This window comes from Ruditapes philippinarum, unplaced genomic scaffold (genome assembly GCF_026571515.1).
Source record: "Ruditapes philippinarum isolate M1 unplaced genomic scaffold, ASM2657151v2 ctg163_1_1_1_1, whole genome shotgun sequence".
NCBI lineage: Eukaryota > Metazoa > Mollusca > Bivalvia > Venerida > Veneridae > Ruditapes > Ruditapes philippinarum.
This window is the reverse complement of record NW_026861533.1, coordinates 266,232-283,604: the sequence shown is the minus strand read 5'-3', so window position 1 is coordinate 283,604 and position 17,373 is coordinate 266,232. Positions and strand designations below refer to the sequence as shown.

Below are 17,373 nucleotides of genomic sequence, written 5' to 3'. Positions count from 1 at the left end.
TAACATCTTTATATAAAAACAAAAACTATACAATTTTATATATTTATTACAGTTTCATAATTACATATATGCCTTTCGTTTAAAAAAGTCATAAATATGTGTTTGTTTTTTAAAAAAGAAATTTTAAGAAATTTGTGTACAAATATGATCTACGCTCATAATACTATTAACAGGTCATTTTGACCTTGAAACAAAGCATATTGTCATATATCATTAATATGTTCATACACATCTCCTGCTAAACATACTTTCAAATCATCAGCCAGACCTTTAGATAATTTTTCATTCAATGAGTTGTAAACTTCTTGTTTTTGTCAGCAATTTAGTTTTCACACTACCCCGATTACAAAACATTAAAGATTTTGAGATCTTTCATTATTTTTTTTGTCAAAGGAACATATTTAATGGGGTACTACATGTATTTTATAAAGCATCAGATGAGCACCTATTACACCATCAGCAATGAAAGGGCTCGGTTCTGTAATGTTTAGTCCACTACGTTTCACGATTTTATTTCGACTACAACGATGGTATTTGCTATTTACTCAGACTCAAATTCCTATGCGCGATTTCCTCATTCAATTATCCCGGTATAATTAGTTGTCTGTCATTTTTTTCGCTCGTTTTCGACGTCATTTTCGATTTGATTTTTCTGGAAGGGAGGTCACTTTGTGCACATGACAAAAATGTGCCAATGCGGTGTTGTGATAAGTTATTGCTCTGACAAAAATATGTCACAACTAAATATTACTATTGGAAAACTATTTCTTTTCTTTCAATTTTGAAAACGATTGCAATTGTTATCAATTCGTTTTTAAACGACAATTATTTTGTGACGGTCTAATTGACGGCCGTTTAATACATACTTTAAGGACCAATGACCATGAAAAATATTTGTTTTGTTCAAAAACCTACTCGCTAATTACACAGGTGAGAATGTCCGTAGTGACGATTTGTTTGTCACGGCCGTTTATAGATACTTTAATACACTGAATTTTGTACATTTGGGCCGACATTTAGTGGCCGCTGGCCGCGATATAAAATCGTCGTTTAATGGAATTAACTTATATAGTAAAAATCATCGGGAGGGATTTTATGCGGCCGCTTAATAAAAAAGTCGCTCAATAAAGGTGGACGCAAGTACGATGCCGACTGTAGTATTAAATATCATTTCATATATTTTTTTTTTAATTTTGAGATCCCAAGTTGGTTTCTAATATCCAATGCAAGAATTGTCAACAGCTGATGACTTGCTGGTTGCAAGTGAGGATAAAAACATAAACATATGTATATACATGTATATTAATATTATTTGTTTTACAGAGTTTTGGCATGTTTTTTTTTTGACCCTATATAAATGGTTTGCATATAATAACCAGAGCCACTTGACAAGTGTTATATTACCAAAAACTGTTATTATATGGTCATATAACCTGTGAAGAATCTTTTTAACAAATTAATAATACTGCAAACTTCCTTATTTAGAAAAAAAAGAGATATCTTTATCTTAATAAATTGAAAGTAGAGCTGTGTATATAAAACTACACATATATGAATGCCATGATTATCCATCCAATGAAAAGCGATGTTAAAAGTGTGCAGATACCGCCTCCGTGGTCGAGGGGTTAGAGTCGATGACTTCTAATCCAGTTACCTCTCTGGCGTGGGTTCGATCCCTGGGAGATGCTTTGGTAGTTTAGCGCAGAGGAAGGTAGTTTAGTACTGGTGTAACTCTCCAGGAACAATGGTTAGGAAACTACCCGCCTATATGACTGAAATACTGTTGGAAAAAGGCGTAAAATGAATCAAACAAACAAACAAACAAACAAAAGTGTGCAGATATATATAATATAAAAGCAGTGTACAAATTGTATTCTTTTGATTGTCAGGGACACTGACCTATAACTGTTGCAGGATTGGTCATTGAATTATTACCCTTTGTGAACCTGCAAAATTTCTAGTTATGGCTTTGCATATTAACTCACCACAATCATGGAAGGTATTGAAAGGTTCATTTTCATTGATATCACACATATTACAGGGTGACAATAATGTGCGTTGTGATCTGGTATGGAACTTGAAATCATTAAAATACTGTGTACAATGTATATGGGCACTTACCATTTTCTCTCATAATTAATGAATAGTTCTAAAGCAAGACACATTTCTTAATTTAAAAAAAAAAAAATATGGACATGAATGTTGTGTATATGTTATATAATTTTATGTTTTCATAAAAAAATAGGTTCACATCCTGGCACTTGTCCTGCTGTAGAGTCTTACGATAAAGTATGTTCTGACTTCCTGGACCAATGTTCCGAAGATAGTGAGTGTAACAGTAATCAAAAATGTTGCAAAGATGGATCTGCGTACTTCTGTGTTGATCCTGTCACTGAAGGTTTGTTGATTTTTTAATACTTAAAAGAAAACGTGAGAAAATAAAATATTCCAGATGATATAAACATTTATGGGTAAGATAAAACATTAGCATTATTAAAACTATGTTCATAAGTATTTGGACACAACTGTCTGTTATTTTTAACTTGGATTATAAAAGAGTACACACTGTCATTTAACTGACATATTACTCTTTGTGCCTTTTAATTTATAAAGGACCTTTGAATGTATGAAGGACATTTGAATGTATGAAGGACCTTTGAATGAATAAAGGGCCTTTGAAAGTATGAAGGACCTTTGAATGTATAAAGGACCTTTGAAAGTATAAAGAACCTTTGAATGTATGAAGAACCTTTGAATGTATTAAGGACCTTTGAATGTATGAAGGACCTTTGAATGTATGAAGAACCTTTGAATGTATTAAGGACCTTTAAATGTATGAAGGACCTTTGAATGTATGAATGACTTTTGAATGAATAAAGGATCTTTGAATGTATAAAGGACCTTTGAATGTATAAAGAACCTTTGAATGTATAAAGGACCCTTGAATGTATGAAGGACCTTTCAATGTATGAATGACCTTTGAATGTATGAAGGACCTTTGAATGCATGAAGAACCTTTGAATGTATGAAGAACCTTTGAATGTATAAAGGACCTTTGAATGTATGAAGGTCCTTTTGAATGTATAAAGGACCTTTGAATGTATAAATGACCTTTGAATGTATGAAGGACCTTTAAATGAATGAATGACCTTTGAATGTATGAAGAACCTTTGAATGTAAAAAGGACCTTTGAATGTATGAAGGACCTTTGAATGTATAAAGGACCTTTGAATGTATGAAGGACCTTTGAATGTATAAAGGACCTTTGAATGTATGAAAGACCTTTGAATGTATGAAGGACCTTTGAATGTATAAAGGACCTTTGAATGTATGAATGACCTTTGGACCTTTGAATGTATGAAGGACCTTTGAATGTATGAATGACCTTTGAATGTATGAAGAACCTTTGAATGTATAAAGGACATTTGAATGTATGAAGGACCTTTGAATGTATAAGGACCTTTGAATGTATGAATGACCTTTGAATGTATAAAGGACCTTTGAATGTTTGAAGGACCTTTGAATGTATAAAGGACCTTTGAATATATGAATGATCTTTGAATGTATGAAGGACCTTTGAATGTATAAAGGACCTTTGAATGTATGAAGGACCTTTGAATGTATAAAGGACCTTTGAATGTATAAAGGACCTTTGAAGGTATAAAGGACCTTTGAATGTATGAATGACCTTTGAATGTATAAAGGACCTTTGAATGTATGAAGAACCTTTGAATGTATGAAGATTCTATGAATGTATGAAGGACCTTTGAATGTATATTGGACGTTTGATTGTGTAAAGGATCATTGAGTGAAAAAAAAAGACCCAAGAATGTTTAAAGGCCTCAACAGACGGTAGGATTTTGAAGTACAACACCAATTAAAACTAAGCTGTACAGACAAATCTTAATGTGTGAAGGCTACTATTTCTTGATTTCGGAAACCTTAAGTCTAGATTTAAGGGATAGGACATGTTCTATTTTGAAAATCTTGTTGTACAGATTTTTACAGACCTCTCACAATGACAAGTAACAGATAACCAAATTATCTCCTGATAATGGGTGAAATGAATGAAATTCCAGAACAATTTAGGGCTAAAAGGTAAACATTAGTAGTAAGATTGGGTAAAAATGATTGTTGAAAAACTCTTCAGGAGACCCAAAAGTTGTGTTATGTTCGAATCCCAAATTATTCCGAAAATGATTATGTCACGGTATTGAATTGTTCTCTAATTAGGGGAGGGGAGGTAGTTTGTAGGCGGCCAGATAGCTTAGTAAGTAGAGCCACAGTACTGTATTCCGAGGGTGCCATGTTCGAGTCTCATTAAAAAAAAAAATAATTTTTAAATGGAGGTGTTTCAATCATTCCTCATGGCGAAAAAAGTATTTAGTGAGTAAAGTATGTAAAGGATCAATGAAAAGGGATCCTTTTTAGGGGAAACCTCAGATGATTCTTACAGTGTAGAATTACCGTCTGAATGCAAGTGTTGTATAGCTTTGAAAATTGTACATCATATCTCTAATTAGTGCTGTACAACTAAATCCTACCGTCTGTTGAGGCCTTAAGGGACCTTTGAATGTATAAAAGGAAAATGTATAAAAGGAACTTGGAATGCATAAAGGATCTCAAAATGTGTAAATGACAATGGATATCCATTTGATATTGATAGTCCTTGGATGGTATATATGCATTTGAAAGACACTGGACCTTAGAATATATAAACGACCCAGGTTCGATTCCCGGAGTTAGCAGGTCACATTTGTTGAGATTGATCATGAAATCCTCAACGGTCATTCGCACAGTACTTTTGCTCTGTCATGTACAGAAGTTTCAGTTCCTTGCTAAAGTGAAGGCAACTAGTACTGGTAAACTGCTTGATAGCCTGCCCAGGAACGATGTGGTGGTTGAACTATGCTCTGGTGAATTCAGTGTGGCTTACTGTCGTGATCGGGAGTGAAAACTAACAACACCACCAGGTGTTTGTATCATACTGTATGCATAACATGATTGTTTTACAGCTGCAGAGTATACGGTAGAGTTAACATTGAAAGATGTAACATGGACAGAGGAAATGACAAATGACAAAGAGGCACAACAAAATTCAATAGGGAAATACAGTACAATGGTAAAACTATTTACTTAGATTTTAACTGAATTTAGGCTTGTTGATTTAAAGGAATTCCATTGAGATTACATAAAAATTTGAAGATCTTACATAGATCAACTGGGGCACTTAGAACAATGTGAAAAAGATAATAAAAAAAAGATAATAAAGAAATATAGTCTAAATAAAAAATCTATATTTAGTGCATTTTTACTTGTCAGTTTTATGTCTAAACTTATGTCTATAGCATTAGTCAAGAACTAGCTAAGGGCAACATATTTTATGTTTGAAAGAAAAAAATGAATGCGTGTTGAAGCTGAAATTGTCAGGAATTCATTGACTTCTTTTCAGAAAATTTTTGAAAAAATGTAAAACTTTAAGCAAAAAAGCATTTTGCTTTATTGTTAACTTGCATTTTATTTAATATCTTTTGTTTGTTTGTTTTTAGCTTGGCAGTTTGTTAGAAGATTTTGACCATGATTTACAGGATTTAAGGTATGTACACAGATTACAAACATGTTATCAAATATTTATGCTTGCAATAGAATATTAAAAACAGAATGTTATGTTACTCTTATCTGCCCTTAAAAATCAATAATGATTGGTTAATTGCACCAGTAGAAATTAAAGCCACCTAGTCACGCTAATGTACATGTATATTGATGGACTGTGGGCGGTTCTTCTCATTTATCTGTTTGCAGATGAAATTATATATATGGAGAGGCACCTTAGGTTTTCCTCAATCGTACTGCTTAGAAATTTGGCCTGTTTTATAAACTTGCAGTCTGTACTACAGTGTCTATAAATAGATAGAATAGAAGTCAGCATATGACTATATTCTAATTTCAAAGGAAGATAACTCCATGATATAAATTTTACTTGGTAGAAGCAGGCATACATTCTACAGCAGTGGTTTCAGGTTATAATGTGGATTTTATTTGTTTTGTAGGCCAAACAGAGAAAACAAAATGAACTTGGTTTATAGTGTACATGCTTTTGAGAACCCAAGATCAGTGTTAGAAGAGCAACTTAAAGGCATCAATTTTATTTCCCTGAGTGCCATCACTTTTGTTTCGCAGGAATATGGTAAGTTGTTTTTTTCCACTTTAAATTGGGATTTTTTTGCAGATGATTATGATATAAAGTCTTTGCTTTGTCAAGAGAGTGCCCTAAATGTTTTCCCATTTTAAATGTTAAATTAAATGTTTGTTAAATTTTACCCACCCCTGGAGCTGGAAATGGTTAAATATTTTTATTATATAACCTTTACTTACTTTATAATTTTAGAAGCGAAAGATCATTGCCCAAAGAACTTGTTAGTGGTAGACAACATATTGAAATGTATTGATGACCAGTATACTGACAATAGACTAGGATACCAGGACTTTGAAGTGTGCAGGTAAAAAAAGTGATAGGTGGTTTTATGGATGGTTTTATTCTTTACAGAAATATTTGCAAGGATGGGCACTTTTGCCCACTTTTCTTTATCAATTTTTTAGCTCACCTGTCACAAAGTGACAGGGTGAGATTTTGTGATTGCTTTTCGTCCGTCCGTCCGTCCATCGTCCGTCCGTAAACTTTTACTTTAAATGACATCTCCTCATAAACCACTAAGCCAATTTCATCCAAACTTCACAGGAATGTTCCTATGGTGGTCACCTTTAAAAATTGTTCAAAGAATTTAATTCCATGCAGAACTCTGGTTGCCATGGCAACCGAAAGAAAAAAAACTTTAAATATCTTCTTTTAAAAGACCCAAAGAGCTAGAGCTTAGATATTTGGCATGAAACATCTTCTAGTGAGTGTCTACAAAGTTTGTTCAAATAAAAGCCCTGGGGTCAAAATTCGCCCCGCCCCAGGGGGTCATTGATTTTCCCTATATGCATTTCGTAAAAACTTCAAAAATCTTCTTTTAAAGAACCAAAAGAGCTAGAGCTAAGATATTTAGCATGAAACATGTTTTAATGAGTGTCTACCAAGTTTGTTGAAATAAAAGCCCTGGGGTCAAAATTGGCCCCTCCCCAGGGGGTCATTGATTTTCCTTATATGCATATAGTAAAAACTTTAAAAAATCTTCTTTTAAAGAACTAAAGAGCTAGAGCTAAGATATTTAGCATGAAAAATGTTCTAATGGGTGTCTACCAAGTTTGTTCAAATAAAAACCCTTGGGTCAAAATTGGCCCCGCCCCAGGGGTGTCATTGTTTTTAAGTATATGTGTATAGTAAAAACTTAAAAATCTTCTTTTAAAAACCCAATGAGCTACAGCTTAGATGTTTAGCATGAAACATCTTCTTATGGGTCATGGGTCATTGATTTTCCTTATATATGTGTATAGCAAAAACTTAAAAAATCTTCTTTGAAAAAACCTAAATAGCTAGAGTTTAGATATTTGGCATGAAACATGTTCTAGTAAGTGTCTACAATGTTTGTTCAAATAAAAGCCCCGGGGTCAAAACTGGCCCCGCCCCAGGGGTGTCATTGCTTTTAACTATATGTGTATAGTAAAAACTTAAAAAATCTTCTTTGAAAAAACCTAAATAGCTAGAGTTTAGATATTAAGCATGAAACATCTTCTAGTGAGTGTATACAAAGTTTGTTCAGATAAAAGCCCTGGGGTCAAAATTGGCCCTGCCCCGGGGGTCATTGATTTTCCTTATATGTGTATAGCAAAAACTTAAAATTCTTCTCTGAAAAAACCCAAATAGCTAGAGTTTAGATATTAAGCATGAAACATGTTCTAGTAAGTGTCTACAAAGTTTGTTCAAATAAAAGCCCCGGGGTCAAAACTGCCCCGCCCCAGGGGGTCATTGTTTTTAACTATATGTGTATTAGTAAAAACTTAAAAATCTTCTTTTAAAAAACCCAATGAGCTAGAGCTTAGATGTTTTGCATGAAGCATCTTCTTATGGGTGTCCATCAAGTTTGTTCAAATAAGCCCTTGGGTTAAAATTGGCCCTGCCTGGGGGGGGGGGGGGGGCAGATCATTGTTTTTCATTATATGTGTGTAGTAAAAACTTAACATCATGAAACATCTTCTTATGGGTGTCTTCCAAGTTTGTTCAAATAAAAGCCCTGGGGTTTAAACTGGCCCAGCTCTGGGGGCCTATATACAGGTGAGCGACCTCAGGGCCATCATGGCCCTCTTGTTTAAGGTGAGAAGGTGTTTTCCAATTCAGCACCACTTGTCACCGTACTATTACTACTTGCCGGCCTCCATTCACTGATGATTTTTTTTATATCTTGAAGACTGGTGTAAGAAAGTTCATCTAGTTAAATATGTACATTGGCCATGAAAAAATGTATTAATAAACTACATAATCAAGTATTTTAACTGCACTTTATCTCTATGTAGTCACATGATATGCTATATAAAATATGTAAAATGTACATGTACCGAACTTTTTAAAATTTCTCTAATCACTATACATTCTCTATAATTATTTAGTTAGATATTTTACTTTGTAGTCAAATATTTTGACTTGACTATTTATATGTTGTCAGATATTTTACTATGTATTCAGATATTTTGACTTGGCTATTTCTAAATTCTATGTAGTCAGATATTTTACTATGCAGTCAGATATTTTACTATGTAGTCAGATATTTTGACTTGACCATTTCTATGTAGTCAGATATTTTACTATGTAGTCAGCTATTTAGACTTGACTATTTCTATGTAGTGAGATATTTTACTATGTAGTCAGATATTTTATTTTGTAGTCAGATATTTTGACTTGACCATTTCTATGTAGTCTGATATTTTACTATGTAGTCAGATATTTAACTATGTAGTCAGCTATTTAGACTTGACTATTTCTATGTAGTGAGATATTTTACTATGTAGTCAGATATTTTATTTTGTAGTCAGATATTTTGACTGTACATTAAAATTTTTTTCTCTATGTAGTCAGATATTTTGACTTGACTATTTCTATGTCGCCAGATACTTTTACCACATTTTTTCTCTTATGTAGTCAGATATTTTGTATTGTATAGTCAGACATGCTATCATGTAGTCACATTTATTTGACTATATTATTTCAGTACTGTAGGTTACCTGACTTCCTGTGCTGCTAACAAATGTCGCAATCAGGATGTCACTGGATGTAGTGCAGAAGATGTGCAGAACAAAATCATGAATGAAAAGGAATCCATTTTAAAGAGAATAAGATCACATGATTTTGAAACTGGCAGCATTTCAAGAATAGTTATCATGCTGGAAAAATATGATAGAAATCAATGTTCAAGTAGGTAGCCTAAACTTTTGATAGTTACTGATGTTTTCTATAAAGTTATCACCAAAACATAAATTTAGCTAGATCATAATTTCGTACATTAAAAAAAGTAGTTTTTGACAAATTAAAAAATGTTATGTTTAGATCATTTCATGCTTTAATCTACACTGCTTCATTTTTCAACAAGTCCTAGACAGGTCAGTGTGCATTATTGTAAAGTCTAATCAAGGTCTATATTTGTTGTCTGATCATCTTCCACATTGTCATGGTGATAGCCTAAAAATTTGATAAAAGATGTAGAAGATTTTACTTAACTTCCCACGTGAATGCATGAAGGAAAGAAGGTAGAAAAGTCACGACCATTAAAAAAGAATTATCTGTTCATGTGGTCTTGGCACAACAAGTACAACAAGACCATTTTAACAAGCTCACATCATGTTTTATTTACTCAAAGTATAGTCACAGCTCAGTAAAAGTATAGTCTACTTACAGAAAGGAATAAAGTCATGGACTGTCCAAAATGTATATGAGGGCAATGCCATTCTCATTTGTGGAGACATTGGTAATTACTGGTTAAGTTATCCTGGAAAATCTGTTTTGTAAACTGACTGTTCAGCTATGACCAAAAAAAATGTGTTAACATCGGCATAAAAACTAAACAAAAACAAACTTAATTGAATAAGGTCAAAAGTTTAACAGATATTCAGCTGCGTCACGACAAAACCAACATAATGGGTTTGCGACCAGCATGGATCCAGACCAGCCTGCGCATCCGTTTCTCTACTTGTTATAGAGTTGGTATGCGAACAGCGTGGATCCTGATCAAACTGCGCAGATGCGCAGGCTGGTCTGGATCCATGCTGGTCGCAAACCCATTATGTTGGTTTTGTCGTGACGCGGCTCATTTCTCTTGACGTTCTGAATAGCAAGACCAATGGTTTTGTATTTTAGTTTCAGCTGATGTTAATCCTTGTTATGATAGAGACATGATAATGACTGATATGGAGAAATGTAAAGATCATCTGCTATCAGTAAATGCTGATGAACCATTAGGTGTTGACTTCTGCAGGTACAGTCTTTCAACTCCTTATATTAATTTTAATATACATTTTCAAAGTTTTCATGAAAATAAGCATGAATCTGTAGGCATGCTGCTTTGAAGGCATATCCTGCAGTTACATGTAGATATACAAGTAGAATGAAAATTGTAAATAAGGAATTTATATGATTTTAGAAGATTTGATGTTATTTATGTCAACATTATTCAACTTGTATACAAATTTGAAAGTTTGATATTTTAAAGTAGTTGTAAGTTTTGAACTATTTGAAACAAGACTAATGAATAAGCTGTTAATGGGTACAGTTTTCGAATAAAAGAGTAAATAAGTTTTCTGGTAAATTAAAATAAAGGAGCTAGTCTTTACTGTATTTATTCTTGCTAATGCCCCAGTATTGATTATAACTTAACTAGTTTATACGTAGACTGTCTAATTCAAATTATCAGATAAGTGCATTTAAATAAGAATTTCACCACAACCTATTTGTTCACAAAAGCATGCAATTGTCAATGTTTATGGTTTAATATTTTATTATGCAAATAGAAGGTCAGAGAAGGGATCTATCAATTGTATATGTATAAAGATTTCTTTAATTATGATGTTTAGGATAACTTATTTTCTAACTCTTTGAATACCAAACAAGCATTATTCAAATACTGTAGAAGAGAATAATTATGTGCATTTCATCCTATTTTTGATATTTTTCTTTAGTGTTTTTGATAAGTTCTCTTCCTGTGTGGTGGTAAACGTACGGGCTAGAGGAGCCCAGTGGTGTGGAGACCATGAAATAAGGGAGCAGTTGATCAGATTGCTTGCACTTCCACCTTATTCATTTGCTATGTCAAGCTTTGATGAAAAATGTAGAGGTTTGTTCTTTGTTTGTTTGTACTTCATAACTCCATCATTATTGTACCTCATATTCCCACCATTATTGTACCTCATACACCCAACATTATTGTACCTCATACATCAATCATTATTGTATCTCATAACTCTCATCAGTATTGTACCTCATACCTCAGTCATGATTGTACCTCATATCCCCACCATTATTGTGCCTCATACCTCCACCATTATTGTTCCTCATACCTCCCATCAATATTGTCCCTCATACTTCAACCATTATTGTACCTCATACCTCCATCATAATTGTACCTCATATCCCGTCATTATTGTACCTCATACCTCCATCATTATTGTACCTCATACCTCCACCATTATTATGCCTCATACCTCCACAATTATTGTGCCTCATACCTCTCATCAATATTGTACCTCATACTTCAACCATTATTGTACATAATACCTCCATCATTATTGTACCTCATACCTCCATCATTATTGTACCTCATACCTCCATCATTATTGAACCTCATACCCCCACCATTATTGTACCTCATACCTCCACCATTATTGTACCTTATACCTCCATCATTATTGTACCTCATATCCCGCCATTATTATACCTCATACCTCCAATCATTATTTGACCTCATACCTCCACCATTATTATGCCTCATACCTCCACAATTAAATTTGTGCCTCATACCTCTCATCAATATTGTACCTCATACTTCAACCATTATTGTACATAATACCTCCATCATTATTGTACCTCATACCTCCATCATTATTGTGCCTCATACCTCCACCATTATTGTACCTCATACTTCCATCATTATTGTACCTCATACCTACTTCATTATTGTACCTTATACCTCCTTCATTATTGTACCTCATATCCCGCCATTATTATACCTCATACCTCCATCATTATTGTACCTCATACTTTCACCATTATTGTGCCTCATTCCTCCACAATTATTGTGCCTCATACCTCTCATCAATATTGTACATCATACTTCAACCATTATTGTACCTCATACTTCAGCCATTATTTGTACCTCATACCTCTATCATTATTGTACCTCATACCTCTATCATTATTGTACCTTATACCTCAATCATTATTGTACATCATATCTTTACCATTTTTGTACCTCATACCTCCATCATTACTGTACCTCATATCTCAGTCATTATTGTACCTCATACCTCCACCATTGTTATATCTCATAGGTATAAATGCATTTCGAAAATTAGAAAAAAGCCAACTGGCAATTAATGCTGTACTTTGTTCCTAAACCTTAGGATGATTTTATGAACTTGACATAACTTAGGGTGCTTTTGTGTATTTGACATTGTATCCTTGCATGTTTTCTTCTGTTCCGTTGTTGCCATGATAATTATTATTGAAGATTCATACAATGTAGAATGTATTTGTTATTAGAAACATAAATATTGTACATCAACAGCATAAAATCTCTCAGAACAAAATATTTGCCAGCTATTTTAAGAAAGGTTCTAGCCATTTATCAATTATTTGTAAGTGCTATCTACACCAAAGGAAATATTCAAAAACATGTCATTCATAAATTTATTTTAAAGTATTTTCCAACTTTCAAAAAGAAAGAAAAAAGGAAAGAAATTAGCAGAGATATAGCTTTATACACTTTAATTTCTAGTGTATATTATTCTAAAGTGAAGAAAATTTAATTGATTTCCATTTTAGACGCAGAAAAGACATTTTGCACATTTTCAAGACTAAGGGAACTTTCTTGGTCCCAGTGCAAACCAAGACCTTACATACACGACGGGGTTTGTAGGTGAGTAACAAATTATAATATTGGTTTTTCATATAAACAAGAAAAATATTACATACATTCGTATGTAATATAGGTACGATTGCATACTACTTTTTGTGAAAGACTTTATGATTGCTGAATTAAAGGTGTATGTAAAAATGAATCAAACATGTCAAAGGATATTTTATATCTTTAAACATTTTCATGGAATGTAATTAACTGTTATCACCATATTAAAGTTGCATGCCTTCAGATGAGAAAAATGATTTTCACAGGAAACAAAATATGAAAAGAAAATTCACGGTCAATGACTGCTTTGAAGCATAATCCACAAAATAAATTTACAGGAAATTAAAAACCTTTTTTTAATACACTTAAAGTAGAATTTCATTGTAAATCATAGTCAAAATTTGAGATATGATTAATTATTCATATTAACCTCATTATTGGTTATATATTGATAAAAAACCCCGAAAGACACAGTTTGTAATATTTATTACAATAAAATATGAAAAGGTAATACGCGCCGAGGTTAGGCTATAATTAAAATTTTTCCGCGCTAAGTCGCAAGGGTGTGCTTGGGACAATCACTTGATACTGTAAATGGAAAGCCATTTTACGATACGAACCCTCGAAACTTTTTTCTGCCGAAAAGATATAAAAACTATTTGCAATTAAAAGTTGTCACATAAAGTTATCGATTTATTTTGCCCTTTTTTTTCTCCCGAGTTTAAAAATTTTTACTTTTCTTGGTTAAACCATACGTTACCAATAAAATGAGGTGTAAACTAATTTTGTTTCTTTAAAAAATTTTTCCCCTTTTTTTAATAAATAAAAATTTTTTTCAATAAAATTGATAAAACAACAATCCAAAAGCATTTAAATAATAACTATTGGAAAAAAAAAAAGATATAAATTGTAAAAAATTTTTATCAAACCAACCCCCCAAACAAAAAAAAATGATCAACCAAAAAGCGCCCTGCTTCTTCACCAACATGTAGTTTTCGCTATTAGCAATTTCCCCACCAAATCTATAAATAAACCTATTTTAAAAAATACTGACCCCAGCAGATTTTACAGAAAAAGATTTGTTGTAAGTCAAAATTTACTTTTTTTGAAAATACCGGTTTGTGGGTAAAAATGGGTTTAGCTTTAATAAAGAAGGATTTGTGGTTATTGTCAGTCTAAGAAAGACCTTGGTTTGAATATATTAGGCATTTTTAGTAAAAAATAACTTTTTATAGCAATGGTTTTTATTTTGGGGTTTAGTAGGGCATCAAAGTTTTGACCATGCTTAGCTAAATGAGAATTTTGGAAAAGAAATTATTAAACATTTGGGGCAATTTAAAAAATTTAAGGGGTTAAGTGGGGTTTTTTCCCCTTGGTTTTAAATGTGGGACTTTGTGGGGGAAAAAAATTTTTGCATTTTTGATTAAATGAGGGTTTTTTAGCATTTTTTATTTAAAAGAGGGGTTTTTGGGGTAATTTCATGAGGGGAAATTTTTGGGGGGAAACAAAAGTTTAATAGATTGGTTTTTATTAAAGAGGGGATTTTTGCTAAACCACAAAAGGGTTTATTGATTTAAAAAAACATAGGGTTTGAGGTAAGGGAAAAGTTTATACATTGTTTGACTAAAAAGGGAATTGCAGGGAGGTCAAGTTTTGCCCTTTTTGACATTTTCAGTTGAGGATTTTTTCACAGATTTAAGCATTTATTTGACTAAAAATTTAAAGACTTTCTTTTAAGGAAATGGTTTTTCATTTTTTTGATTACTTAAGGGGGTTTTTTGTTAGGGGGCTGGTTTATTTGGTTGATTGCATGAGGGTTAATTTGGGGAAATACAGTTATCCTTATTATTGAAAAAAGAAAGTAGTAAAATCAAATTTTTAAATGTGGGGTAAAAAATTTTTTAGTGACTTTTTTGAGTACTCACTGGAATTTAATGATTATTTGGTGTACAGTAGTATATGCTTAGTAAAGTCAGTCAATATTTTGTGTTTGGCACTTTTTAAAACCAATGTTAATTTTAATGACTAAATTAACCTTGCAATTGTTTGAGCATACAAAAATTTATAGTTTTTTTTTATGTGCAGTTTTACCCTTTATTTTAATTTTCTTTTTCAGTAATGAGACAGTAAAAGAGATGTTTACTGGTTTTATGGCATGTGTGCGTATATATTCATTGAGAGATAAAAATGATTGCTCAGAGGAGGACATTATTAATATTGTTAAAAGTGATAGGTATCATCTTGGACTTATTCGTCAGGGAGAGGATATAACAACATGTTTTTCAGGTTAGAATTGTTTTTGTTGAATTTTCATCCTCGGGGCATATAAAATAAAATGCTGCCCTTTCCATAAAATTTTTTTTATTTGAGTGAAACCCCCCCCCCCCTTAAACATTCAAGTTCATTTTTACCGCGGGCTTCTTAATTTGGGCATTTTTTTTTCCCCACTACAAATTCTGTGATCTTGGCAAGTTCATAACTTATGCTGCCATTTTTCCCCAGTTTTTTTGTTTTTGTTTGAAAAAGAGACAGTTAAGGTATAATTTGTACCAGTTGCCCATTCTACACACAAAGAACATGATCTTGGCAAGTTACATCACTGTTCCTTCCATTTTCCACAAGATATTTCCATTTCTATCATTTCGAAAAAAAAAATATATATAAACAGTGTTCAATCTAGAACAAATTCCCAGGGGGCCCTTCGGGCCCATAAACTTTTCGAAAGGGGGTCATTTGAGAAAAAAGGGGGCCCACACTTAAAATGAACATCAAATTCAAATAAGGTATTGTATCTTTAAAGTTACTTGTTCACGTACCATATTTAGACCAAAAAACTGTTTTGCAAAATTCCAAAACAACTCAAACTAAAAAAATATGACATTAGCGTTGATACAGGCCTCAATTTTAAGAACCTGATTAGGTAAAGAGAAATGCGATGACATAATGTCAAAAAAAATATGAATCTTATTTTAATGTTACCCAGGGCGTATTTGATAATTAATGTTCAGTTTTTTAAAATCAGCGGCCGATCGATAAAAGGGGAAATTCAATATTTTGAAATCAGCTTTGTTTATGAAGAATATAAACTCTCACAAATAGTCGCTAAAAAAACATTACCTTCTCAATATATCCCAAGCGAAAAACAAAGTGTCAACAGGTGCTAAGGACAATGAATATTGACATACCGGTACCTTTTTGATCTTTAGTCAGGGCAGCAGTTCTTACGTTCACGCTTAAGATGTCTGTATGATTAATGATATGCACAATGTTTTAGCGCCGACCAGCCAAAGACCAATCAAAGTTAATTTTACTTTAATTGTCAGACAGCTCCCTAGCCAATCTGTGTTTGATTGCTCCATCTTTTAAGACTTTTTTAATTGGATGAAGGCGTTTCGTAATAATTTATGCACATTCTCTATAATTAACTCGCACTTTTCACAAATATATAATATATTTTTTTCCTTTGAAAGTTATACATATTTATTTGTTTTGACCGTGAAAAAACTTATAACTACACGCACCGTATTGGATTATCTGTGACAATTTGTTTCTTAAAAAAAAACTGTGACTCAAAAGGTATAGTAATAGTTACGGTACGAAGAACCAAGTCTACATAGTATTTACAGACGCACCGAGGAGAGCGTAGCGATAAAGGTTTTAAATGGATGTTACCGAGTGCGGTAAACTATCTTACCAACATGCTTTGTTTTTTCAATTACAAACTTCAGTTGTTGAATTCAGTATTATTATATTATTCACAAGAAACTTCTTTTATGTGACTAAATCAGGTTTAAGAAAGCATTCTAATGTCATTTAGGGCATTTTCTATGAGTGCGCCCGTCGGGCCCACAGTTGATTTTGTTTTGCGCCGGCGGCCTTTTCAGGGGGTCAATGGCGCAATGGCGCGCTCTAGATTGAACACTGTATAAACCTGGTATGGTATCAAGATTTATCTGTACCAATTGTTTCATACTGAATTACTCACTAACTTAGGCATACAAGGACATGATCTTGATATTAAATAGGCATTAATTTTTCTCCAATTACATCCCTTTTTATCACTCTGTATAAAGTTCCCTGTATGGTTTACCTACTCAAGTAGGTTTGGATAAATCTTATGTTTTTCCTAGCAATTTTTTTTCTTGACTGAAGTCCCTCATATATGGTTGGTAGATACCTAAAAGGTGGGCAAGGTTACTGGTGCTTTAAGTTTGAGCCGCGTCACGACAAAACCAACATAATGGGTTTGCGACCAGCATGGATCCAGACCAGCCTGGGCATCCGTGCGGTCTGATCAGGATCCATGCTGTTCGCTTACGATCCC

The 17,373-nt window shown here is 33.0% G+C and overlaps 1 protein-coding gene across 1 annotated transcript in view; it reads left to right on the top strand.

Moving 5' to 3' along the window:
- Nucleotides 1-17,373, top strand: part of LOC132715971 (uncharacterized) — a 124,020-nt gene that overhangs the window by 102,740 nt on the left and 3,907 nt on the right. Inside the window, exons 71-80 of the mRNA XM_060699087.1 lie at nucleotides 2,246-2,398; nucleotides 5,016-5,122; nucleotides 5,550-5,596; nucleotides 6,051-6,187; nucleotides 6,389-6,500; nucleotides 9,147-9,349; nucleotides 10,289-10,406; nucleotides 11,107-11,261; nucleotides 12,968-13,061; nucleotides 15,166-15,335. Coding sequence (XP_060555070.1) covers nucleotides 2,246-2,398; nucleotides 5,016-5,122; nucleotides 5,550-5,596; nucleotides 6,051-6,187; nucleotides 6,389-6,500; nucleotides 9,147-9,349; nucleotides 10,289-10,406; nucleotides 11,107-11,261; nucleotides 12,968-13,061; nucleotides 15,166-15,335 — 1,296 coding nt within the window. The remainder of the gene's footprint in view (nucleotides 1-2,245; nucleotides 2,399-5,015; nucleotides 5,123-5,549; nucleotides 5,597-6,050; nucleotides 6,188-6,388; nucleotides 6,501-9,146; nucleotides 9,350-10,288; nucleotides 10,407-11,106; nucleotides 11,262-12,967; nucleotides 13,062-15,165; nucleotides 15,336-17,373) is intronic.